A 26,799-nucleotide genomic window follows, 5' to 3' on the forward strand; every position below is an offset into this window, starting at 1 on the left:
AGATGTCGTGGTACCTAAATGCAGAGTGTGTGTAACACAAGGCAGAAAACACAATTCATCATAAACTAGATGAGACAGGACCCATGAACAGATTACATTTTAAAAGAAAAGAAAAACGTGAAAGGCAGAAAGGCAGAAGAGCACCGAATATCAGGGAGATAAGTAACTGCATGAAAACACCTAAATCTAAGGGTGGAAAGATATCGCATAAGGAAACAAAGAGTAAAGGACAAATACGATGCAAGCAACGCGGGCAAAACGATTGATATATTTGTTTTAACGTAAGATGAAAATGGATAGAGGGAAGTTGTTGTAATGGGTAGCTTTGACTATCCAAACATCTAGAAATCTTATGTGCCTAAAAGCCAAGCCTCTGACACACTCCTAACTTGCCTCAGTGGCAATGTAACCTCTCAGATCATTGAAGCAGTAACTAGCACTGTGACAAAATCACGGGAACCCTGGAAGAAAGCGGTTATTGTGTCATTTCATTCATTCATTTTTTTTTTTTCCTCTGACAGAGTCTTGTTCTGTCGTCCAGGCTGGAGTACAATGGCGCAATCTCGCCTCACTGCAATCTCCGCCTCCCGGGTTTAAGCAATTCTCTGCCTCAGCCTCCCGAGTAGCTGGGATTACAGGTGCCTGCCACCACACCTGGCTAATTTTTGTATTTTTAATAGAGACGGGCTTTCACCATCTTGGCCAGGCTGGTCTTGAACTCTTGACCTTGTGATCCACCTGCCTTGGCCTCCCAAAATGCTGGGATTACAGGCGTGAGCCACCGTGCTCAGCCTCATTCATTCATTTGACCAGTGTTTCGAGTGTCACTAGGTGCAGGGGGCTGCCCATTCATTCAACATAAAGATGAATTAGGTATGTATGGTTCCTGCCCTTAAGCCCATGATTAGAGGTGAGAGCACTTTAGACATGAAGATCACGAAAAATACAGCCTGATGAATGTAATAATGGCTACTGGAATAAACTGTTAGGAGGAGCAGAGAGGAAAACAACTGGGATTTAGGTTTGTGGTGTGCAAGCAAGGGAAGAGGACGACACAGTGAAATTGCTCCCTTAGATGATAAAAAGGTAGAATTTCAATAAACATGAAAGATAATTAAAGAGGCCTGGGAATCTCTCTTTGTCTGAGAAGGAAGTTGAGGAAATCCTGAGGCAGGAAAAGAAGTCAGTATAGCTGCCCAGGGAACTCTTTAGTTAGGTTTAGATAGTTCAGTTCAGTATAGCTCAGAATTTTTAAGAGAATGTATACAAGATGAAAAGGAGTGTCTTTAGAGATAGAAAAATTATGACACAGACCTGTGATAATAATGTCAAGAAGGCAAACACCCTAAATCAGCTCCCTAAAATGCTAAAGCAGAGGCTGCTGGCTTAATCGTTAGCATTTCAAGTCATGTGCACAGCAGGACCCTGGAGAAAGAACGGCTGGGCCTGTGGCTGGAGCTGATGTCTGCAGGTCAGGCGAGGAGGGCACAGAGCTCCTCCGCCCCGCTGCTCCTGTCTTTGTGGTCAAGGAAGTGCTCTTTGGGTGAAAAGGGTGAGAAGCTTAGAAACAGGGAGTTGAAGCCCAAGTGAGTAAAGGGATTGTAGGGGAGCCCCAAGTCCTCCAAATGCATGTGAGACTCATGAACTCACAGATCCCGTGGGAGCCAAAAGGGAGACCAGGAGAGATGGAGGGAGGCCAGAACAGGTGAATATCACCCTGATCTCAAAAAAGGGAAGTGGGTGGACAAGGACAATAGCATCAGTTAGGGAGGCCTAGTCTGTGCAAGGTAGGTGTTTCTTTTCCAGATGGAGTGGCCAAGCTAGGAGGTTAAGTGACTGCCTGTGGTCACACAGCAGCCACCAAGCAGGGATGCTAACCTCGGTCTGTGCTCTCTCCAACATGCTCTGCTGCCATATGAAAGGCACTGCTTCCAGAGCTGGCTCTGCCTCCTAACTTGGTGTATGTGACTTGGGCAAATCATTTTTTTCTCTGAGCCTCTGTTTCCTTCTCTGTAAGATGAAGCAACGGAAAATCTAGGGCCTCTCTCTGTTTTAATATACTATGATTTTCTTTGGATTCCGGACCTGCCTGATTCAGCTGCAGCCTGGCTTGCTGACCGCATCCTGATGTCTCCACGATTCCCCCTTTGAGGGGGCCTCGTGACTACTCACCAGCACGGTGTGCTTGTAAGCTCGGTGGATCACGATGCTGTAGCCAAACATGGTCACGTCCACCTGCTTAACCCACAAGGCCAGTGACGGGTCCCGGTCCTCATTCTTGGCTGTGACAACAAACTTGGGGAAAGAGTCTGAGCTCGGCCTGCTTCCTGTAGTGCATAGGATGAGTGGGCAGCTGGTCTGGAAGTCAAAGGGGAAGCCATCAAAGGTGAGGTAGTGGCCGTAGCCTGAGACGATGCAGGAGGCGTCGGTGCGGGCTTGGCAGTAGTACAGGCCACCCTCCTCCATGCAGTACTCATCATCCTTGCAGGGAATGGTCTCACAGTGGACGCTGTTGTCTGTGCCATTGCAATAGCAGAAGATCTGGCAGTCCAGGTCCACCCAGAAGGTCTCATTGGTGGCAAGTTGGTGCCCCTCAAAGTTGCAGCCGCACTCACTCCGCGTGACACACTGGCTGCCCAGTAGAGCATAGCCCTCATCACACTGACATCCCTCAGAGCAGCTATCCACGCAGATGGGGCCCAGGGCAAGGGTCTCACAGGTCTCTGTACATGTGATACACTCCTCAAAGTGGCTGTTCTCTGGGCACTCCAGTGCTGCAGGTGGTCAAGGAGAAGACGGGTTTGAGAAAAGGACAAAAGTCAGAGACAGAAGTGTGTGTGCATGCACGTGTGTATGAGTGCATGTGTGTCTGTGAGTGCATGTGCATGTGTGCATGCATGCGTTTGTGTATGCATGCATTTGTGCATGCATGTGTGTGTGTGTGCGTGTGTGTGAGTGCATGTGTGTGTGCATGCATGTGTGTGAGTGCATGTGTGTATGTATGAGTGCATGGGTGTGCACACATCTGTGCATGCATGTGAGTGTGCATGTGCACGTGTGTGAGTATGCATGTGTGTGATTGCATGTGTGTGCTTCTGTATATATGTGTGTGGTCTTATTTGCACAGTACAGTGAGCTGTACTCATCCTCATTTGGGAGATGCAAGTCCCAGTGGCACCCCTTCATTCACACACTCTGCTAGGGCACCTAGTTTTCCACATAGAAGGTTTTGAGTCTAAGACCCAGAATTGAGCACCTGCTACATGCCAGGCACTGTCCTAGGCACTTTTATGTACCTTATCTCAACAACCTGGAAAGTAAGGTAAATCTTATCATTCTTATCTTACAGGTAAGGAAACTGAAGTTCAGTGATTTAAATAAATCTAACTAGTAAGTGCCAGAGTGAGATTTACTCTGGGTCCACTGACTCAAAGACTCTGGAGAGGGAGCATTGTATGTTTTGGGACCACGGAGACCTGTGGATGCTGCTAACTTAACTCTGGGATGTTATTTCACGTCTTCAGAGCTTCTGTTTCCTCTTTCATTAAGTATGAACCACATTTAGCTAGCACGGTTGTTTTGAGGGTTAATAATCTAATCTATCAAGAGGGTCTCCAACAATGGTATGCCCTTTCTCCTCTTTGCACCTCCTTCTATTACACAGACAGGCTATATGTAGGTATTTTTACTCTGCAAATTGGCTTGTAGTCTCTCCCTTTGTCTTTCATTTCTCTGTTCCTCGTGCCCTCTGGCCTCGTCCACCTCCTCATCATTCTCTGCAAAGGAGGTCTTCACCCCGCAGCCCCTTTGCTCATGCACTTTCCCCTTCCTGGACAGCCCCCCACCCACAAAGCCAAATCCCACCCATCCTTGAAGTCTCACTTCAAATTACCCATCTTCCCAGAAGCCTTCCTTGAAAGATCAAGTCTCTTGGTCCAAAAGCACAGCACACACTTGTAATCCCAGCACTTTGGGAGGCTGAGGCGGGTGGACCACCTGAGGTCAGGAGTTCAAGACAGCCTGGCCAACATGGTGAAACCCCATCTCTACTAAAAATACAAAAAAAATTAGCCAGGCGTGGTGGTGCACACCTGTAATCTAAGCTACTCAGGAGGCTGAGGCACTAGAATCGCTTGAACCTGGGAGGTGGCGGTTGCAGTGAGCAGAGATTGCGCCACTGTACTCCAGCCTGGGTGACAGAGTGAGACTCCGTCTGGAGAAAAAAAAAAAAGCACATAAAATGATAACAGCACGGGATACTCACCATGTAGTGGTGGGCATACTTCCCATTTCTCACTATTACTTTAATGAGTCACAATTTGCCAGGGGCAGGGACAGAACTCAGGAGCACAGAAGAAGCCTCCTACAAGTCTGTGCAATCTAAAGATCGGCAAAGTCCCCACCATCTTCTGGGAAAATAAGATCTCACCTTTAAAAGTTTCTTTGGCTCGTATACATACCATCACTCCTTAATACTGTTTTACAATCCAAGGACACGGAGGATATTACAGACAAATAAATTGCATGGCAATAATAGTTCTGCCCACAAGTACAGATACAACAGTTCTGCACTGTGGACTGAAAGCCAATCATTTTTTCCTCTGGGCTAAAGGACTGTCTCCACTCCCATTGACTACAATAGCACACGGCTTTGGAGTTGAAGGGTAGTTCAGCACTGATTATATATGTCTGCATAGAGGGATTTTCACATTTGTCTTTAAATTATGAATGTTCTAACACTGACTGCAGATTTATGGTGATAGCAAATAACATGACTTATTTAAATGGCTCTCATTTTATGACTTATTGTGTTGTCCGAATTTGTCTGAAAGTCTGGAACATACAGACGTGGAGTAATAAAACTTCCCCTAAGCCCAGGAATGCCTCTGTGAAATTATTTAATTGGGCAGCCTGGCTCTGCCGACAGGAGGGCCAGTTAAAAATATCTGAACACAGAGGCAGCAGTTGTCTCTCTCTAGGTTCAAAGAAGACTGTGTTCCTGATTCACAGCTGTCGTCCAGTTCAATCCCCACTATGCAAGACTCCGACCAGATTAATCCCTTAGTGCTTGGAGGCCTGATGAATCAAGTGCGCACTATCCAGTCCTTCTCGCCAGATCCATGTACACAAGATCTAGATGAGACATCCTGGGGGGAACATCTCAAGTAGGAGCCCTGGCCCTCAGCCCAAGAAAGCCATGTTCCATGTGACTGCTTCTGCCCACATCTTCCCTAAAAAAGACACTGATAGAGCTTCCTCCAGGTCTGCTGGCCCAGATGAGGGATAGTGAGAAGCTTTTCTCAGTAGCTGTCACATGCAGGGAAACAGGGAATATCACCATCATGCCCTGCTAACTTGGCACACGTGATGCCACCAAACTGTGCTCCGTGCAGCACAGAAACAACTCAGAAACATCCCCTGCCGGGTAGGAGGTAGCAGTCTAAAAGGACGGCACTGAAGTGGCCTGGCAACAGAACAGATTTGGTATGGGGGAGACTCGGCCATCCTGTAGCATGAATGAAATACAACTGGGAGGGTCAGTGTGGAAGCAGAAACAGAGATCGTGTTGGATAAGCTGGAGATAGGACAAAAGAGGATATAGGGAGGTGGATGGAAAAAAAGACTTTGGGAAAGTATGATAAGGTCCCACCTGATGTGGTGGCCAACAGAAACCGTGGAGGCTCTCCTGCTGTAGGTAGCTTCGGAGTCACAGCATCTGCTATTAGTCCCTCCCCGGGGGCTCACCAGGGACACAACTGCCCTTCTGAGATGAAAACCGCTAAGCTCTCCACATGCTCCTTGGATTTCCCAAGGTCAAGAATCACAGAGTTAAAAAGATATGTATGTATGCGTGTGTGTGTGTGTGTGTCTGTGTGTGTGTGTGTGGTGCTGGTTTTCATCTCTGTCTGTTGAAAGGACCTAGAGGCAAAGCAAAGACGCCCCAACAGCAATGGGGACACCTCCCTTACATCTTGGTTTCTAATAACACTCCCCACTCACCAGGGCTTCTTGGAGTCAAGCTGATTCCAGCACGGGGCAGGGAAGATTAAAAGATGAGCGTGAAGCACCCTGTTATGCCAAAAGGAAGAAAGTGCTCAAAAAAATGACAGAGGCATGCTGAAGGGACACAGGAGCCAGCTTGAAGGAGCTCCTACAGGCCAATCCAGAGCAATTTTAACACCAAAAATAATTAATACATGGAAGATGAAATATAGATGAAATATAGACCACTGGAAAAAACAGGCATCCATGTCCAGATTGATAAGATGACTGATAGACAGACAGATAGACTGACAGACAGGATATTTGTACACTCTTTAAGTATTTCCCCACGGGTTGCTTATTAGTTGCAAGGGAAAGCTCACAGTGACTCTGCAGCAGAGACATTTGACAACACCTTGACCAGGGAATCAACATGCACATCACCAATGAGGGGAGGCTGGACAAGATCATGCTTCTGTGTGTGCTGTGATTCCACGAGAAAAACCACGTGGCACCTGCCCGGGAGGCTGAGTGGAGATGCACAGCTGAAGCTCCTCAGGATGGAACATCAATCCCAATGGAGGGTCATTCTGTTTATGGAGGGTCATTCTGTTTCAAAAAGCATGGAGGCTGTGTTCTTCAAAAATGCCCATATCAGAAAAGACAAAGAAAAACTAAGTCATTATTCCAGATTAAAGAAGACTAAAGAGATATGACAATGAAAAGCAATGTGTGATTCTAAATTAGGTCTGTACTGAATGCCCCACCCTGGCACCCCCAAAGAGCTGTAAAGAACATTGCTCAGTCAGCTGACAAAATTGGAATACGGATGTTAAATTACTGTATCAATGTTAAATTTCCTAAGGTTGAAAACTGTACTGTGGTTATGTATATAAATGCCCCTACTCTAAGGAAATACATACTGAAGTTTTACGGGTAATGAGGCATGAAGTCTGCAACTCACTCTCACATGAAGGGCAGGGAGGGAGGAAGGAAGACACAGGGAAAGGGAGGGAATGATAAAACAAATGAACAAATGTTATTAATAGGTTAATCTGGGCAATGAGTATACAGGTGTTCTCTTATGTAGCTTTGAAATTATTTCAAAATAAGAAGCTAAGAAAATAAACAAACTTAGGAGGAAATACAATGGGCCAGGTTTCTCACTCTCAGATAAAAAATGGAAAACTGGCCGGGCGCGGTGGCTCACTCCTGTAATCCCAGCACTTTAGGACACCAAGGTGGGTGGATCATGAGGTCAGAAGTTCAAGACCAGCCTGGCCAAGATGATGAAACCCCCGTCTCTACTAAAAATACAAAAAAAAAAAAAAAAAATTAGCCAGGTGCAGTGGCAGGCGCCTGTAATCTCAGCTACTCGGGAGGCTGAGGTAGGAGAATCGCTTGAACCTGGGGAGGCGGAGGTTGCAGTGAGCTGAGGTCATGCCACTGCACTCCAGCCTGGGTGACAGAGTGAGACTCCATCTGAAAAAAATTTTAAAAAAAAGGAAAACTAGAAAACTCAGTGGTATTGGATTGAAATTGTAGGTTCAGTATGAACTCATGGTGAGATACAGACAGAGGCAGATAAAAGGAGAGAGCAACACACCTAGCTACATAAAAATGTGTATGGAGGGTGTGTATAGGCACATACATGCATTTCCGCACTCTCTCCACTAAGGAGTGCTAGAATCAATGACACTCTAGGAAGAATGGGCACACCTGACACCCAGATCCTATCTCCTCAGCACTCCACTCCACTCGAAGGAACCAGAGATCCTTGGAGAAATGGCTACTCCAAGGCTAGAGCAGAGAAAGTACAAGATGAGCCCGGAGTACACTGTGCCTCATGGAAAACAACGAATGATGAAGCAAATGTCAACAGAAACCACTGCTGGAGGGGACTCCCACTGGCCGTATATGGAACAATTTGAGCATAAAACAAATTATGATAACAGATACAATCGGTTAAGTAGGAATCCATGACTCATCTAAACAAATAAAAATAAATAAATGGGTGAAAAGGACATCTCTTTACAGTAGAATGCCAACTAATAAATGCAGGAGCCATTGAATTAGAAAAACATTGCCATTTCACAAACAGTAATAAATGATTCAGGCAAAAATCATCACTGGATGCTAAATCTAGTGTATGCAAGTTCAAGGAATAGAATAGCTACCTAAATTTAAAGTATTTCCCTGAAAAATATGTATTAATTATACGATAAAAAAAACAGTAACTTTCCGTGGAGAAATCTGACAGACACTACCTTAAGCAAGCGATCAAATCTATCATGCTCAGTGTAATGCGACAAACCAACATCAGAGGCCTCCAGATATGACACATTGAGAAGACACATCATTGCTTTTGTGGTATTCCTGCCAAAAATGCATAATTTCAATGTAACCGGGAAGAAATATAAGCCAACTCAAACTGAGAAACAGTCTGCAAAATAACTGGCCTGTACTCTTCAAAAACGCTAAGACGATGAAAGTCAAAGACTGAGGACCTACTCCAGATTAAAGGCGCCTACAAAGACATCATGATAAGATGCAACATGTGATCCTGGATTGGACTCCAGGGTTTGGTTTTTGTTTTGGCTGTAAAAGACATGATTGGAACCACTAACGAAATATGAACATGGTCTTCAGATTACATAATAGTATTTATCAATAGCAATATCCTGATTTTAATGATTATGTTATGGTCAAATAACTGTTCTTATACTTAGGAAACACGCTGAAATATTTAGGTACAAACAGGCATAATGACAGCAACTTACTCTCAACTGGTTTAGAAAAAGAGTGAGTATATTTTCAGAGATAAAATTAGAAAGAACATGTGTTAAAATGTTAACGATTAGGGAATCTGAGAGAATGGTAGACTGTATTATTCCTGCAACTTTTCTGTAAGTCTAAAATTATTTCAAATTAAAAAATACTTTTGCCAATTAAAAACGGAGGACAGATAAATAGCCATCAGGGATGAATCCTTTTTTTTGTTTTGTTTTTGAGACGGGGTCTTGCTCTGTCACCCAGGCTGGAGTGCAGTGGCGTGATCTCGGCTCACTGCAAGTAACGCAGCCCAGGTACAAGCGACTCTCCTGCCTCAGCCTTCCAAATAGTTGGGACTACAGGCGCCCGCCACTGCGCCCGGCTAATTTTTTGTATTTTTAGTAGAGACAGGGTTTCACCATGTTAGCCAGGATGATCTTGATCTCCTGACCTCGTGATCCACCTGCCTCGGCCTCCCAAAGTGCTGGGATTACAGGCGTGAGCCACCATGCCCGGCCGGGGATGGAATCTTAATGACGGCCTTGGCTTTGGTGTGGGGCCCACCTTTGTGGTGGGAGAGGGTTGTGTGCTGAAGGCCAGATGAGGCAGTTCTCGCTCCACGAGTGGGTCCTGCCTTCTGCCATGTTACTTCTGCCTGTGGCCTCCCCGATAACCAACGGTGTTATGTATCAGGTCTTCCCAGCAAGTTTTCTAATTACTACTAGTACTTGCCACTGCATTGCTGAGAGGGGTCAGATACTCTTGGGACAAAATTAAAAGCCAGCAACACAGGACTCTCTTCATACCCATTGTCAGGTTTGCCCTGGGGAGCATGCTAATCTCCATGCCCTAAAGGCGCCCTAGCCATCACTTCCTATTGAAATGAATGGGGCTCTTCTTTGCCAAGGGAGAAGGCACCTACAGAGCCATCACAAAGATTTCTAGTCCTTTGACGGTGCCTCTACCCTCTGCTAGATAAAACCACATGTAAATAGGATGGTTAATTGTTCTACAGTGAGGAGGTACTGTGCAGTTAGGAACAAAAGTAAAGATGAGAAGCTATCTGGTTTGGGGTGATGAGTCTTTGGGAGGACACATCAGACTAGGGTAAGTATACACAGTAATTAACATCACCCTTGAGCTCAGTCCCACCTGGAAGGGAAGTCCTGAGTAAGGCCCAGTATGGCATCTATTTCCCACCTAGAAAGCCTCTTCCAGAATCCAACCCCAACTTACGGCAGAAGTCATAGGTCCGCCAGGGCCCCACCTCCACGTCGGCATTCTTGCAGGCACTTGCATACCGGGCCACAGAGTCACAGAGCTCTGACTCATTGCCCCCACTCTGGCACAGGCGGAAGAGGCAGGTGCGGTAGTAGGCAGTGACGTTCACCACCCCATGGCACTCCAGGAAGGAGCTGTTGGAGGGGTCGTTGATGATGCCGCACCTGGAGCGGCTTCGATAAAACTTGAGCAGCTCTGAGTCATTGTTGCAGGCCTTCAGCAGGTCCCCACACTCTCCGTTGCAGATCTCCTCGAAAGTTGTCCAGCTTTCCAGGAACACTGCCAGGTTGTCCGTGCACTTGCCGTTGGGGAGACAGAACTCGTCACTGGCGTTGGCATTGTAGAAGCCGCACAAGCCGCCCGTGCAATTGAAGTACGTGGTGGACAGCCGGATGTACAACAGACCTATGTCTGAGTACTGGACAGTCACCACGCCCTTGGACTCCACTGTCGTACTGTTTTTGTTTCGATAAATTTCCAGCTTCCCCGAAGGATGGAAAAAAGGCAATTCCACTTCCTGGCCGTTCAGCTGAAAAATCAAGTCATTCTTATCAATTCCAGGGACACACAGAGCACTTCCCATTTCCTAGGCTGTGGGATAAAGACACGGTCTGCCCTATTGCTAGCCTTTTGAGAGAGGTCAAGAAGCTGATGGAACCCACACAGATACCAACCGATTTGTCATGGGCTTCTTTATTTACTTCTTTTTGGATTCCCCTGATTAGACCCATTTGCTGTTTATTCGTGTGTTCTGGACCCAAAGCTAGCCCAAAACAAACTAAACTGAAGTGTGAGAAAAATCGTTTTAGATACGTGGCTCCTTCCTGCTGCCTGGCATCTCTGTTTTGGTACCTTTCAAAATAGCTCCCCTCCTTCCCTGCCTTTCTGGCTCCTTTTCTCTTCCAGTCTTACTTTTCCTGTGTCCCCGCTCCTCGAGGGCACATAGCATATCTCTAATGATCTAGCTGTCCATTCTTCTATCTACTTCCTGCTAGTCTATTAATAAATAAATCTCTGCCACTGTGGCAATGAGAATAAAAACACATCCCTTCCAGTTTGTGGATGTGTATTTTATTATCTCCTTGGGCAGTACTGTGTTGGCTTTTGTTTTCCAAACTAGACTTCAGGTGACATAAAATGCATGTTGCATCCCAGTTCTGCAACAATTAGCTGTGGGACCTTCACTTACCCTTTTAGTAAGTATCTTCATGTGAAATGAAGAGTTGCACTAGATAATTCTCAAGATTCCTTCTAGAGCTAAGGATCTATGAGTCTGGGTGCCTAATGATGGGTTTTTCAGAGCAAGTCAGAGGGGCGGGAGTCACCCCTTACATCACCCCACACAGACTGGCATGTACGGGTAGGGGAGTTAGTAGGGTGCAAGGGTTAAGAGCACAGATTCTGGAGCCAGCCAGGCGGGTGTGAATCCCCCTTCACGGTTATGTGTCCCTGTGGAAGTTACTTAGCCCCTCTGCTCCTCAGCTTTCTCATCTGTAAAATGAGGATCATAAGATGAAGTGTGATGCTGCTTATAAGGGGCTTAGAATAGTGCTTGGCACATAGTAAGTGTTCTGTAAGTATTTGCTATTCCGGAGAGCTAGTCCTGCTCTATCTAATTGGAGAAATCCCAGCTGCATGCCATTTCTCCACCTGATAAGTCTTATTTGGTGCAGATCATTAGAAAACGCTCCCCTTTGGAGCCGTCTTCTTTCTAAAATCCACTCATAGGCAGAGGCAGAAAGGCAAACCTGAAGAGGATGGCGAGCTCCTCCTCCCGGCTGGACGTACCAGGAACCCCTCCAAAGGAGCAAGGAGCCTTACCTTGACTTCCGAAGCCCCGATGCCTCCTATCTTGACCTCCTGGTCGGCCACCAGGATCCGAAGTCCCCGCAGCCAAGCAGGTCCTGCATCGGGCTTCTTCTTGTTGATGTCGATTTCCAAGTACTCTGGGCGCTCAGGGCAGGTCTTCAGGAGGGTGTAGGAGAACTCGGAGGGGAAGGCGTAGGAGGCGCCATCAAAGGTGTGCAGCACCTGGTTCTGGCTGAGCAGGCACACGGTCTCCCGCTTGGGGAAGCAGCCCTGGTAGCCGTCCTCCACGGCGCACACCTCCCCGCTGCCGCAGGTCTTGTTGAAGCAGTAGACGTCCCCGCCCTCCTCGCACAGGCACTGCACAGTGCAGTTGGCCGTGGCCCAGAAGAACTCCCCCATGGTGTAGTAGTGGCCGTCGAAGTCGCAGCCGCACTTGTGCAGCGGGACGCACTGGCTGGTGCTGAGGACGAAGCCCTCGTTGCACTCGCAGCCCTCCGTGCACGGCGTGGCGCAGTTCCGCGAGGCCGTCAGGTCGGAGCATGTGTCGGGGCAGCTGCTTGTGCACACGGAGTAGTGGCTGAAGCTCGGGCACTGCACTGTGGACACTGACGCGGGGAAAGGAAGAGAGCCGATAACAAGGTGAATGGACCCCGAGTGCTAACCAGCCAGAATCTTAACGCTCCTCCTGGATCATTTAGTTCCTAGAGTGAGTCAAGCGGCCACTCAGGGAAGAGAGAATTGAGGTTGTATCTGTAAAACCCAGCTCAGTGACTCTCCTAATAACTACTGAGCAGCGTGATTGGACTGTGAACTTTTATTGGAATTTGATCATCTTGACTAAAATTAAACCTTCAGGATGCCATCCTTTCTAGACTACTGATTACCCAATATAGGTTTATTATTTGATGATCCACACTACCGAGATCTTTTAAGAGCTTCCACTGATGGACATATAAATTGATCTGATTTTAAAGAGCATGGCCCATTCTTGGAAGGAAATAAATCCAATTTTCAGGAGAAATGGCAAATGTAACCATTAGAGGAGTAATTTGAAAACGTGAAATTTGTAACAGGGAGGCACTTAAAATACCTAAGTGTGACCAAGGAAGGCTGTGGGGATGAATTCCCTGGGATATTAAAAATAAGAAAGCACCCTGGCTACCTCCAAAGAATTCAAAGAATTTGTGGGGCCTAGCAAACTAGCTGTCTGAATTAGATAGAGTCCATTGAGCCAGAATAAGAGAGAGAAAATAAAGAGAAATGTAGAGGATGGGAAAGTAGTGCCACTAGAAAATATATATCTGTAGCCATTGTAACATTTTAGTTAGGTAATTTGGATGCTCTTGGCTTATATAAGGATCAAAGAGAAGCCATATTCAATCTCAACTTGAATCCAAATATGGATGCTCTGGTCATAAGAGAGGCTGGTCAGTCACACAGCAAGAATACAGTTGCTTGTATTGTAGTTTGACCAAAACTCTTAAGAATTGAACCTGATACATGATGGTTTATGTGACTCCAACTTATACTGATAGGAAGAATTCTCCCTCTAGCCTTGGAACTTAAAGAAACTTTTAAATCTTCTCACCTCCCTAGCACTCTCAAATGCATGGATTACAATTTTCTATTTACTCATATGGAGAAAACCAAGGACTAGGAAGGAAATGAAACCTATTTGTTTTTAAACTGTGTATAACTAGAAAAAGAAATAAATATTTAAGTGGGATACGAGGAAAAAATAATGAGACAATTAAATGGTACAAAATGCTTAATCCAAAAGTGTAATTCAAAAGAGCCAGGATTTCTCTCAAAGTTGGGGCTTTTCCTAACCACTCCTAACATTTAAGAAAAAGGGCTTCTTTACTCATATGCTGTACTCCTCATCTGCAGCAGCAGCAGGGCACAAACCCTAAAGGGTCTGACAGTGGAGAAGAAAGTGCCAGGAACAATTGCTACAGGTTCTATGTGGGAGGTGAGCTATTTTCCCAAGGGCTAGTTTTGATGACCCAGGCCCACAGCTGCATTAACTCAACAGCCACAAAAGTAGCCACCTCCACCTTTGGACACCGCACCTCCTCACTCAACTCTGGAGCTGCCGTCCCCTGCTACGGGACTTCCTGCCATGCCTTTCATGTTTCCAGACAATGTATGTTCATCAATGGGTTCTTGTTTCCTGGCTGTGGTATTAGGTGGGGGCAAAAGTAAAGATCCTTTCACAATTCGTTCTTTGTAATTTGTGCAATTTCAACGTCCCCCTCATTCTTGGGTCACAAGTCTTAACAGGAACATTTGGAGGAGCCCCCAAAGCCTATCCTTGCCCCCTGCACAAGACAGATCTGTCATGGGGATGGGATGCCAGCTTACCACACCCAGTCTGGGTTCGCCAGTCTCCAATTGGAATGCCAAGGGCTTGGCACACAAGAGCATAGGCCTGGATGGCTTGGCAGAAGAGCGTGCCATTGTCCCTCACACTGCACAGGTCATACACGCAGCTGTGCACAAAAGCAGTGGGGTCCACGACAGTGCCACACTCCCACAGAGGGCCGTCTGTCTTGTTGAGGAAGCCGCAGTAGTCAGAGCCAAAGTAGAGGGCTTCAGTGGCAGCGTCGCACTGGGTGCAGTTGTCGACGCAGCCGGAGTCGCACTTCCAGTCCGCGTGGTACACACGCCAGCTCTCTCCCAGATCCAGGACAGACATGGCCGGCCTGCCATCCGGGCGGAGGAAGTCATCCAGTGGGTTTTTATTATAGTTTCCACAGAGTCCACAGGTAGAGTTTATATAGGAGCCTGGGACGGAAATGGAGGCGTAGTGCTGGCCATCAAAAGTCACTAAGAGCCCAAAATCTGTTTCCACGGCAGTAGACATGCCACTCTGGTAGATTTTCACTGTCCCCAAGTCTAAGGTGACGGGCAAAGAAGTCACTAGGTCATTAACCTGCCAACAACAGTAATAGTGAAAGGCAGGTGAGCAGGTGCCCAGGCACTGGGTTCCAGCAGAGATCAGGAAAGGAACGCAAAGCAACTCAACACTCCAGAGACAATGGCCACCTTAACGGTCCAGGCTCCAGTGGGCTTCCCTCTGATTAAGGCAAAGGCCTGGGGGAAAATGGAGAGAGCTGCTTGTGGGCCAGCCCAAGGACTGTGTATATGGGCTGTGATTGCTGTGGCATACGAGTGCCACTACGGACTCCTCTGGGGACTCTGTGGTTGTCAACATTTCCTGGCTGGCTCTTGGCTAGCTTCAAATCTTTTCTTCAAAGACCAGTCACCTCCCTTTTCCTCTGCATTCCTCTAAATATCCATTCTTTAAGTCTCCGCTTAAGTCATGCATTTTCCAGGACCCCCTTCCTGGCTTTAGTCCTCCCGACCCTACTCTCAGCTCGAGTGTGTGCTGGGTGCACTGCTGGACACCATTTAGCTTTGAGGCTGTCCTGATGTAGTATTCTCTAAGTGTTGTACTTTGTAACTTCCTTGTATCAGAACTATGTCATGTAACCATTCAACAACAACACAATTAAACACCTGCTAGGTACCAAGCACTATGTCAGGAACTGAGATGTAAAGGGTTAAAAAACATAATTGCCCCTGCCCCTCAGGAGCCTTCAGTCTGCTGAAGAAGAGGGACATGCATCGATACTTACAACATATTCTCTAACTGTGAGTCAATAGAGGATAAAATGGGAGAGCAGTAAATGAACATTGAATCCAGCATAGGGGAATCACATAAGGTTTTTAGAAGCAGTTAAGTCTAACCTGGGTCTTTAAAGATAAATAGAAGTGGCCAAAGGAAGAGTAGGGGAAGGGCAGAGAAATCCAGGACAAGAGAGCAGAGGCAGGAGGGTGAGGAACAGCTGGGTGGGGCTGGGAGGCAGACACTGAGGTGTTACTGGACTACAGAGGGAAGAGATGGCTGAAGATGATGCTGGAGGTACAGGTAAGGTCCATTCATTCTACAAATATGTATTTAGGCCTTTCTGTGTACCTAGCACTCTTCTAAGAGTTGGGGATTAGCAGCAAGTGAAATGAACAGAAATCTCTGCCTCATGGAACTTACATTTTAGCTGGGGAGACCAACAACAAGCAAAATAAATGAGTAAAACTCATGTCAGATGAGTGTTAATGCAGAAAAATAAAGAGCAGGAAATACTTTTCTAAAAAGTGCTAAGGAAAAGGGTTTCTAATTTTAAATAGATGGTCAAGGAAGACTTCCTTGGGAAGGAGACATCTGAGATAAGGAAGCAATCCATGTGGTTATCTGGGGTGAGAGCGGATCTTGAGGAGGGAACAGCAGCCTTAGGTTGGGAGCATACCTGGGCACTTCCAGAATTACAAGGGGTGTGGGGGACAGTGTGGCTGGAGAGAGACAGCAGGAGAGGGCAGCAATAGATGACGTCAGAGTGAGAAGAGCAGCCAGAACAAGCAGGGCCTGTCAGCCATTGTAAAGACTTTGGCTTTGACTCTGAGCAAGATGGAGAACCCAGGGAGTGCTTAAAGCAAAGGGTCGGCACGATCTGACTTCTGCTTTAAAAGAATTGCTCTGGCTTCTGTGTTGAGAACAGATCTTGGAAGGCCTTTTAAGCCATGTTAAAAACAAAACAAAAGTTGGATTTCTATTCTGTAGGGAGAGCCCTTGAAGGCTTTTAAGCAAGGGAATGACATCATCAGATTGGTGTTTTAGAAAGCTCCTTCTGGCTAGCATGAAGAAATTATTGAAGGAAGTTGAGACTAGAAACAGAGAAGCCAGACAGGCAACTGCTGCAGGAGTCCAGGGAGGTGATGAGGATGAGAGCCTAAACTAGCTGCAGACATGAGAGGGAGGGATGAGCTTATAGAACACCCACAGCTGGACGTGGTGGTTTTTCAATGGGGCATGAGAAATGAGGGAAGAATCAAGAGTGAGCCCCAGGCATCTAGTATGGGTGAGTAAGTGGCTTGATAAGCCTCAAAGAGAGAGAGTTAATTTTCTTTTTCACACTTACCATGCCTAGCACCTACGGACACCCATGCTCATGGGCTGGGATGGAATGACTTGTCTTAGAATAGCCCTCGGTGGGCTTGACCATAAGTGCACGTAAGCTTTCCAGGGTGTCCAGGACCCACACTGATTTCTGGCACATGAGAAAAACAAGGGCCTTACCTGTCATCATTGTTGCTACTTTCTGAGTTGTCTAGGAGATGAGATGATGGTCTGAGCATCCCTTCCAAAATTTACCATGGCAGACGCCACATGCATCTCTCTGTCTCTATAGATTAGTAGTTGGTCCTCACCAGAATCACCCTTAATGGTCCATTCACTACAATGTAGGCTTTTGCTAGAATGTACTTCAAAACTCTTCCAGCCTCTACCAATTACCCAAAGCTGCTACCACTTTTTTTTTTTTTTTTTTTTTTTTTGAGACAGGGTCTTGCTCTATCTCCCAGGCTGGAGTGCAGTGGTACAAACATGGCTCACTGCAGCCTCAACCTCTCTGGCTCCAGTGATCCTCCCACCTCAGCCTCCTGAGTAGCTGGGACTACAGGTGCCCCCCACAACACCTGGCTGTTTTGGTTTTTTTTTTTTTTTGGAGAGACAGGCTTTTGCCATGCTGCCCAGGGTGGTCTTGAACTTCTGAGCTCAAGCAATCTGCCCTCCTTGGCCTCCAAAAGTGCTGGGATTATAGGTGTGAGATACCGTGCCCAGACTGCTACCACATTTTTAGGTATTTATTACAGCAGCACCCCACTCCTGGTACCAATCTTCTGTTTTAGTCTGTTTGGGCTGCTAGAGCAAAATACCATAAACTGGGTAGCTTATAAACAACTGAAATTTATTTCTCACAGCTCTGGAGTCTGGGAAGTATAAGGTCAGGGGGCTAGAAGATTCATTGTCTGGCGAGAGCCCACTTTCTGGTTCATAAATGGCACCTTCCAGCTGTGTTCACATATGGTGAAAGAAGAAATGAGCTCCCTCTGGCCTCCTTTCTAAGGGCACTAATCCCATTCATAAGGGCTCCACCCTCATGACCTAATCACCTCCTCAAGGTCCCACCTCCTTATACCATCACCTTAGGAGTTAGAATTTCAACATATGAATTTTGAGGGGACACAAATATTTAGATCATAGCAATGGGGGAAGGGAATAAGAAAATAAGCTTGAGAAATAAACCATCCTGCAGAGAGCTAGAAGTAGAAAGAAAAACCAAGGAGTTGATTAATTAATTCTTATCTCCTGGTAGAGGGTTAGCCAACTCTTACTAGCTGACCTTGCCTATAATATGGCTTTTCCTACCCTAAGAAAAAAGGAAGAGAAGAGCCATATTATAGGGTAGGTCAGCTAGTAAGAGTGCTGAACACTTATCCATTGTTCTGTGCTGGTAAGTGGAAGGGGATATCTTCCCCAATGTTGGTATAATTATGAATGTCAAATACGTCAACTGCTGAATGGGCTCCTCTGCTCTTACTTAAGCTCCTGCTAGCAAGGGACAAAATCTTACTGTGTCCCAAAGCAGAAGCCATGGGGTAGGCTGGTTCTGGATATTTCTACAGTCCCCCCACCATCACAACCCCCAGGACGCCAGTTTCCCTGCCTCTGTTCTTGTCGCACTCAGGCTGACCTGACACCTGGGTGACTGTGGGTGTCAGTAATGTTCCAGTTGATACCTTTTTTTTTCTGGCATAAGTGATCATTGCACCCCCTTTCACACTCACTATAGAGTCATTGTGCTTGTGTCCCACAGTGCTTAGAGCAGGAGATCCCAGAGAACTCTTGTCCCCAACTGTAATTCCTTGCTTCATTCCTCTGACCCTGTCCTCAACCTCAACCTATGGTTAGCAGACAGCTGATAAGCCTTGCCTATTCACTTGCTTTTCTTCTGCCTGCGTTCTGGCCATTTCCCTCTTCCACAGTACCTCTCCCAGGATGTGGGTGGGGGCAGGGGGAAGAGGAGAGAAGTGGAGTCACAGAGGCACAGGTCTTGGAACTGAAAGAAAGTTCCATGGGAATGGTCATAGGGAGCCAGCATGCACCAAGGGCCTACTGTGTGTCAGGCTTTGTACTGGACATTGCCCTGTGGCTACTCTATTTAATTCTCATAACAGCCTTAGGAGGTCCTTATCATTTTCTCCTTTTATAGATGAGGAAATTGAGGATGGGGGCTGGTGTGACTTGCAAGTGACAGAGCCTGACTCCTCCTAGTCGAGCTCCAAAGCCAGGTTCTCTCCACTTCTCCCTGCTGCCTGTATCCCAGTGCTGAGGAGAGGCCTCCAGGGCCAGCTACAGCCCAGGAGCCCTGCCTCCTAGAGGGTCCTGTCTCACAGACAAAGAAAACAAAGCTCAAACAGGCCACTCAGCTGGCGGTGGTGGTGTAGGGATTTGAACAGGTCCAGCCCCAGAGTCCAAGCTGCTCATCGCCATGGGCTAGTTGGCCTTGGCTCCCTGTTCACTGGAGCACCCTAAACTACTCGTGTTCATGTGGGGAAGAAAGATGAGAACTGGTATTAGCTAGAAGGAGACGCTACTTCTAGATGGATTTTTACTTATGCTGCCTTTCTTTGGTCCTACTGGTATATCTAATCCTAAACTGTTTATTTTGTTAGTTGAGAACAGTTCAATGGGGGGAAATCCATGTACAGAACCCAGCTCCTAATCCCAGCATATGGAGACAGTGCTGGAGAAGGGGGGATCTGTGTTTTAGAAGAACAGATCTTAGTGGCCATTTCTGGCCTGGCACAGCATGGCTGAAGAAGTCAGCTGCCTCCTGGCATCTCAGGCTCCTTCCTGCTTCCCAGCCCTCTCCCTGCCTGTCCCCACATCACCCTGGGTCAGGGCTCTGCCATCCATGGAGCCAGTCTCCCCAGCAGGGCAGGTGTATTCAGAGACGCTTGGAAACCATTTGGCAAAAGGAAAAGGAAGCCATTGTTAGCTTGCAGTTGGAGTCACATAACCTTTTCTTTCTGAAACATTTACATTCACATCCACATCTCCCTGTCGCTACAGAAAATTGAGGAATCCATGCCCTATGCTTGGATGATGGAACAGAGTCACGCAAAATTAGCAGAGCTGCTGGGCCTGAAAGAAATGACGGTGTCCCTTTCCTTCTAAAAAAAAAATCTGACTGAGAATGAAAAAGAATTTTAATCAAAATACAAAATAGGAATAAAGCATGAAGCTTTCTTTTTCAACTACTGATATCATACACATCATCCCCAAATACAGGAAAGTAGGGGGAAGCTAGTGAAAATTTTTTCTAGCTTGAAATGCCAGCATCTATCTACAAGGATAAGTATAGTGCTCAACAGCACAATATAAATTTAAAAGGGAAAATCTCCAAACTTCTGTATCTAAACTCTTAGCCTTGATTTGATATACAGAGTTGTCCCTACAGAGACTAACCAAATAGCAAGCACACTGGCATTTCAACCACAGTAATAGCCCACTTTCCTCATTATTATAAGACTGATAAACTGCACAGACCTGGGAAATGCAGAGCCAGAAAGAGTGGAATTAGTTCCCTGGCCCTGCCTTTTGTTGGACATGCTACATCAATTAAAACTACAACACATTTTTTAAAAAAAGAAATAAATCCCTGCATTGGCATCAGTTCTGGTTTGTGATCTCTGTAATGACCTCCATGCATGGGGATTAAGGATTGCACCGGGTTGCAGCAATCAACCCCTTGTGGTCTTGGTTATTACTGCTTGAATAAATACACGGTTGCAACAAGGTCTTGATTAACATTATGAAAACTGGGGCCTGCACAAATTGAGTAATTGGTAGTAGCTTTTTGCTTTCTCTCTTTTGTTGATGTCCCTGCTTGAAATCCAGGTGGACAGTGACAGGAATCATTTGCATATGCTAAACTGGCCAGCAGAGACCCATGTTCTTCTCTGTTATTCTAGGTGGGAGTTGGGGACTGTATTCGAGGGGTGTCTGGGCAGAGCTTTCATGGGACTTTCCCACCCAAGCCTCACTAAGGAAGTCACCAAAGCCAATCCAGGTGCCTCCACAGGTGGTACCTCTGGAGACATCAATCGATTTGGAGGTTTCTCTGAAAATGAAGCAGCAGCTCTTGAGCAAACAGAATTGGGGCTGAGGCGGGATGAGGATTATTAATCAAAGGCTGTAGTGAATTGGGGGTTTGTACTGTGTTTGTACCATCTCCAGGGCATGGCTATATGGCTATAATTATTGCAAGCCAGGACTATGAGAAACTTATCTCTTTCCAGTTTTTCTGAACTGTGTGTGTGTGTATGTGTGTTTTTGTGAGTGTGTGTGTCTATCAGTGTTTATGAGGGAACTAGGAATATAAATGTACTCTAAGTTTAAAAGCAGATAGACATGTTGAGGAGAGAGCTTAGGATAGCTCTTGTACACATAAAATTTGGCCCAGTAAAGTATTTTACAAGCTATTTGCAAGGCAGGGAGAGCTGTGCATCTCTTTGGCACTGTACAGAGACAAACAGCAGAACCAGTAGATCTGGGGAAGTCTTCCCTAGGCTGAAGAATCTCCAGCTTCTCCACTTCCCCGTGAAGGATAGAGAGGGTCTCACCTTGACTTTTCCATAGCTTCCTTTGGGGATGAGAATCTTGTAGCCATTCACCTCCACTGAGAGCTCCTTCACCCAGGAGACAGCTGAACCTCCGCGGTGTTCGTTCTTGGCCTCCACACTGAAGAAAGGGAGGCTGGAAGTCTGCAAACACTGTCGGGCCAGCAAGTAGGCACAGGAGCCTTGGAAGTGGAAGAGGAAGCCGTCAAAAGTGTGGTAGTGTGGCTCCCCAAACACCACGCACGTGCTGGTCTCCACAGCGCTGCAGTAGAAGAATTTGCCTTTGAGTTCGCACACCTCGTAGGGGCTACAGGAAGCCTCCTGGCAGTAGATCTCATTGTTGAAATCCAGACAGCGGCACTTGATGGTGCAGTTCAAGTCATCCCAAAACACCTCCCCTTGCCGAAGGAACTGTCCTGGGGAATAATGACATTAGAGCCAACATTTACTGAGCATTTACCCTCTGTGCCAGGCATTGGGCTAAATGCTTTACTTCCATTATACCATTTAATCCATGTAAGAACCCTGTTAGGGAGGTATGGTCACCCTCATTTGACAAATGAGGAAACTGAGGCTTAAGAGAAGTGGAGTGATTCATCCAGGATCACTCAGCAACTCCGTGGTAAAGCCAGGATTCCAAGCGGAGTCTGTCTGAATCCCATCTAAGCTCTTGGTATTATTATCTCCATGGCTGGTGAGCAAACTCACATTCAAGGAAAACCATGTTATTATGAATCCATGGAAAAGAGTATGACACTTGGAAGTCATTTCCTGCCTTTCCTTCCGAAGGAAGACCCAGTTTACCCAGGTTACTCGGCAACACTCATTGTTTGTTTGCTAATTTGTTCATTCATTCAACAGACATTTGTTGGGGGCCCAGTATGTGCTGGAAAAGGTCAATAGCACTAATCAAGAGTCAGATGTATGAGTATAAATCCCAAGCTCCCTGGGAAGGTTCTGGAAAGCACTGACCACTTTCTTGGCACATTTAAAGGCTCATGAATCCTGCAGATGCTGCTTAGGCAGGATTTACACCTACACAAATTGTCTTCTTTCCCACTCTAGGGCCCTGTCCAAGTCCAAGACTACTCTCTGTCTATGCACTGGACAGACCTTCTTGACAAATTCTAGGTCAGGAAGAGAATGAGGAAAGGGGAGGGGAACGGTTTGAAGAGATGTGATCATTTTAAAAACACTATTATTTCTTTGGTAGACATGCAGTCTTTAAAATCATTTCTGTAAATAAATGACCTCCCCCACCAAAAAACTTTGCAATTTTCTGGTTGCTAACATCAACCTTTAATTGAAATAGAAACATGTCTGGGCTGGGGGCTGTGATCTAGTCCTTGCTGGGGGGTTGGGGTCAAGAGAACTGGGCAGCAGTCACAAATCTGCAATTCATTTCCAAGACTACTCACTCAACTTCCACCTGTCTGTTTTCCTAACCTGTAAAATGTGGATACTGCTATTTCTCATCCCTGTCTCACAGGGAGCAGTGATGCTATAAAAAAGTTGACACAGGTTGATAGAAGTAGAAGCACCTGTAAAATGAGAATGTCTGAAAAGGCAAGTATCAAAGACACAGCATTAAGAAATGTAAATAACATCTCGAGTTTTTATAAAACTGACTATCGAGTGAATAGCACAAGGCTGCAAGGTTAACACAAGTGGAGGGTGCAGGTGCATCGGTAACAATCTTGGCTCTATCTGCCCAACAGGAACAATGATGTTTCAACAGGCAATTCCATTTTTTACCTGTTGAGAATAGGGTTGAAAAATGAGAGAATAGATTTAGTCACATTCCCAGTAGGTCATGTGCATCAGCCCTGAAAACAGGTCCTCAATCCTCAGCACTCCTTGGCACTAGTTCAGGGCTGTATGTAGTGACAGCCTCCACTCAGCATCATTTCCAGGCCCCGCTTTTTCAGCCTTTCAATAAATGAGAGGAAAATGCCTTTGAATAGAGGAGGTTTGGATCAAAAGGTAGACTCTTTGAGATAATTTAGTTTGTGGAATGATGATATAATAAACCAGCTCTATGGAACACTTCCCCTGCTATACCCCAGGCCAAACCCCAATCTCATTAAATTGATATATGTCCAGAGGCACATAAAAATGCATAACAGTCTATACAAGCATATTGAATTTGTCCTGTATATGAAACCCAAACCTATAACTCAGGAGGAAAAGAATTAAGTCAAAGTGGAGACTGTGTACACAGCTGGCATCTGACCAACTCCACAGCTCTGCAAGCCAATGTTTTCCATTATCACAGCATTTCATTCCCAGGACTCAGGTGAGAGGCTGTCACTGGGCACTCATGTTGTATGGCCATATCCAGTCATCTCTGTGATGCCTGGACAAAGGGAAGAGGTATTTGGGTAAGAGTCTGCAACTTCTCAGACTCCTGGTCCAGGCTATACAGGGGAGGGAGAGAATGTAGTATTGAGTTGGTATCTCTCACAGACCTTAAGTGATGCTGTATCTACACTCTGTAGGGGAGGAGGGTACAATCTCAAATCCTAATGAGCTCTGGAACGAGATTATTTCCTATCCAGTTAAGACCAGCTTAGCTGCAAAACATTTATTTGTTATTTTGAACATGGGGGACTTTACAGAGTCCACAGGGGCAAGGGCTCAGGCAGGCCATCTTCACACATGACCTACCTAATCACAGCACAGGGCACAGGTGTGTCAGATCATGTGAATGTGGCTTTTCTGTATATTAAACACATTGAGCCTAGGTGCAGTGGCTCACACCTTTAATCCCAGTGCTTTGGAAGGCTGAGATGGGAGGATGGCTTGAGGCCAGGAGTTCGAGACCAGCCTGGGCAACATACTGAGACCCCATCTCTACAAAAAATAAAAATTAGCTGACATGGTGGTGGTTCTTGTAGTCCCAGTTACTCAGGAGACTGAGGTGGGAAGATCACTTGAGCCCAGGAGTTTGGAGTTCAAAGTTACAGTGAGCTATGACCACAACACTGTTCTCTAGCCAGTCTGGGTGACACAGAGAGGCCCTGTCTCCTAAACAAACAACAACAACAACAACAACAACAACATCAAATTGAAGCTGAGCCAAGAAAGAACCCCGAGGCCTCCCAGGGCTGCCAAGACAAGCAGTCCAAGCTTCTATCTGAGGGGGTAAAGGCACCTCCTCATTCCTATCTAAAACTTCCTTAGAGGTCTGGAAACACTTTTCCCACGGTCTTCCTCTGTGTTTCCACAGTACCCTACACAAGTGTCTATCATAATATGTCTTATGCTGTGTCATCATCGTTCCCATGGCTCTGTCTCCTCTACCATAGTCATGTCATGGACAGCTAGAGCAGCTTTATCTCCAGCACCTCACAGAGTGGCTGGCATTTCAAAGGGGCTCTTAAAATGTTTTTCAGAAAGATGCAATGGCTTGCTAAATGGCTGGATGACTTGATGGATGGGTTGGTGGATGGGTAGATGGGTGGGTAGGTGGATGGATGGGTGGGTGAATGGGTGGATGGATGAATGGGTGGATGGGTAGGTGAATGAGTGGGTGAATGGGTGGATGGATAAATGGATGGGTGAGTGAATGGGTGGGTGGGTAGGTGCTGGATGGGTTGGTGAATGGGTGGATGGATGAATGGATGGATGGGTAGGTGGATGGGTGGGTGGGTAGATGGGTTGGTGGATGGGTAGGTGGGTAGGTGGATGGATGGGTGGGTGAATGGGTGGGTGGGTGGGTAGGTGAATGGATGGGTGGGTGAGTAGGTGAATGGATGGGTGGTTGGATGGGTGGGTGGGTAGATGGGTGTATGGGTGGGTGGATGGGTAGGTGGGTAGGTGAATGGATGGGTGGGTGAATGGGTGGGTGGGTAGGTGGATAGATGAATGGGTGGATGGACTAATGAACAGAGCATTATTTCCTTCTTCTAGTTTCTGTAGCTTCTATTCCTGGAAGTAGAAATATTATCAGAAATTCTGTTTTCTAAATATTTTTGGACACAAAAAAGCAGGAATCCATAAACCGGGATGTGTCTCTGAAAGTCCACGGCGAGTTTGCACATCTAAAGGGGTTCGATAGTTCAGAAAAGGCTCCAAACTTTGGGTGCCAATTGTGAAGGACATCCATCCAGGTTCAATTACAGCTTATTCACAGAGACCTAAAGTCAGCTTTGATTCTCCTCAAATTCCTGCACGTTTTGCTCACACTGGGAAGATTTTAGGAGAAGTTACCATAAAGATTTATGCTACTTTTTGTTTCTTTTTTTTCTAATCATACTAGGAAGTACTGATTTACCCTCATAGGAACTTGGCAATACTCCAACTGCACCCACTCCTGTAGATCTACAAAGTGCAGATGACAGAGCGAGAATAAGGATGAGAAGAAAAACGTAAAGGGCGGGGGGAGGAAATGGCAACAACAACAACGAAAATAATGTTAAACAGGAGGGCTGCCTTCTGTCCCTCTGGCTCAGAAATCACTCAAGATCTTGGTCCATTTCGGAGTTGTTCAGAACTGATAACTGTGTGCACACCCCAGAAAAGGACTTCCAAAGCCGCGAGGTAGTGAATGCAGGGTTTTAGCTCCTGATGTGATGAATGTGCATGCTAAAATTACCTTGATCTCCATTACCCAGCTGAGAGATGTCAAAAGAGTAAGGCATCAGGAATGAGTCCACCCCCGTGGCTTAAAAGCTTGCCTGTCAGTCTACACTAAACAAACCCTGCCTTGCCACAGACAGAGGAAAAGCTTTACCCCTGGAGGTGCAGCCGTTGGCTGGGTCGATTTCCTTTCCGTCAACTTTAAATGCCCAGCGGCCTGGAACATTGACGTTTGTGGTCTCCTGGATATTCACGATCTCGGGGGTTCTTGACCCCGGGAGGCTGAAGAAATTGGTGAGGTTTCCACCATTAAATCCTGCCTGCAGCACAAAAGGAAGACAAGATTTTTGAGTACAAAAATCCCCCATGGGTTAACTGGCCCGACTACCTTATTTTTAAAATCCAGCACCTCTAAAATCAAGAGCCCTCTTTTCCTGGAGTCATTGGGGCCAGCATTCTAGGTGAGAAAGGACTGCCTAGTTCATGTCATAGCCGAGTCAGGGTGCCAAACATGGGCAGGACTAGCCTCGTAGTCCACCTGCGAGATCAGACATGCGTCTCTAGTTAAAAGCTGGTGGCAGGATTCCCTCCAGGATACTGAGCCACAGAAGCAGAGAGTGCAGTGACGGAAACACGCAGGGGATGAAGTGGAGAGCCACCCACCTGTGCCATCACTCCACCAAGACCTGTCAGGGGGTCGCCGCCACTCGCTGTCCCCGTGGTCCAGTTGATTTCGTAATAATTGAAGAGGGTGAATGTATAGGAGCCATCGGACACCAGGACGGCCTGGAAGGTGTTCACCTACAGGATGGGAATGCACAGTCTCATGACTTGCACTCCCCAGGAGGT

The 26,799-nt window shown here is 46.4% G+C and overlaps 1 protein-coding gene across 1 annotated transcript in view; it reads right to left on the reverse strand.

The window, feature by feature from the left end:
• Positions 1-26,799, reverse strand: part of TECTA (tectorin alpha) — an 85,828-nt gene that overhangs the window by 48,594 nt on the left and 10,435 nt on the right. The window contains exons 4-10 of the mRNA XM_030829024.1: positions 26,614-26,751; positions 26,105-26,270; positions 21,373-21,785; positions 14,209-14,779; positions 11,857-12,449; positions 9,991-10,564; positions 2,173-2,774 (exon numbers count right to left, since the gene is read on the reverse strand). Of these exons, the coding sequence (XP_030684884.1) occupies positions 2,173-2,774; positions 9,991-10,564; positions 11,857-12,449; positions 14,209-14,779; positions 21,373-21,785; positions 26,105-26,270; positions 26,614-26,751 (3,057 nt within the window). The remainder of the gene's footprint in view (positions 1-2,172; positions 2,775-9,990; positions 10,565-11,856; positions 12,450-14,208; positions 14,780-21,372; positions 21,786-26,104; positions 26,271-26,613; positions 26,752-26,799) is intronic.

Source organism: Nomascus leucogenys, chromosome 15 (assembly GCF_006542625.1).
Source record: "Nomascus leucogenys isolate Asia chromosome 15, Asia_NLE_v1, whole genome shotgun sequence".
In the NCBI taxonomy this organism is placed as follows: Eukaryota; Metazoa; Chordata; class Mammalia; order Primates; family Hylobatidae; genus Nomascus; species Nomascus leucogenys.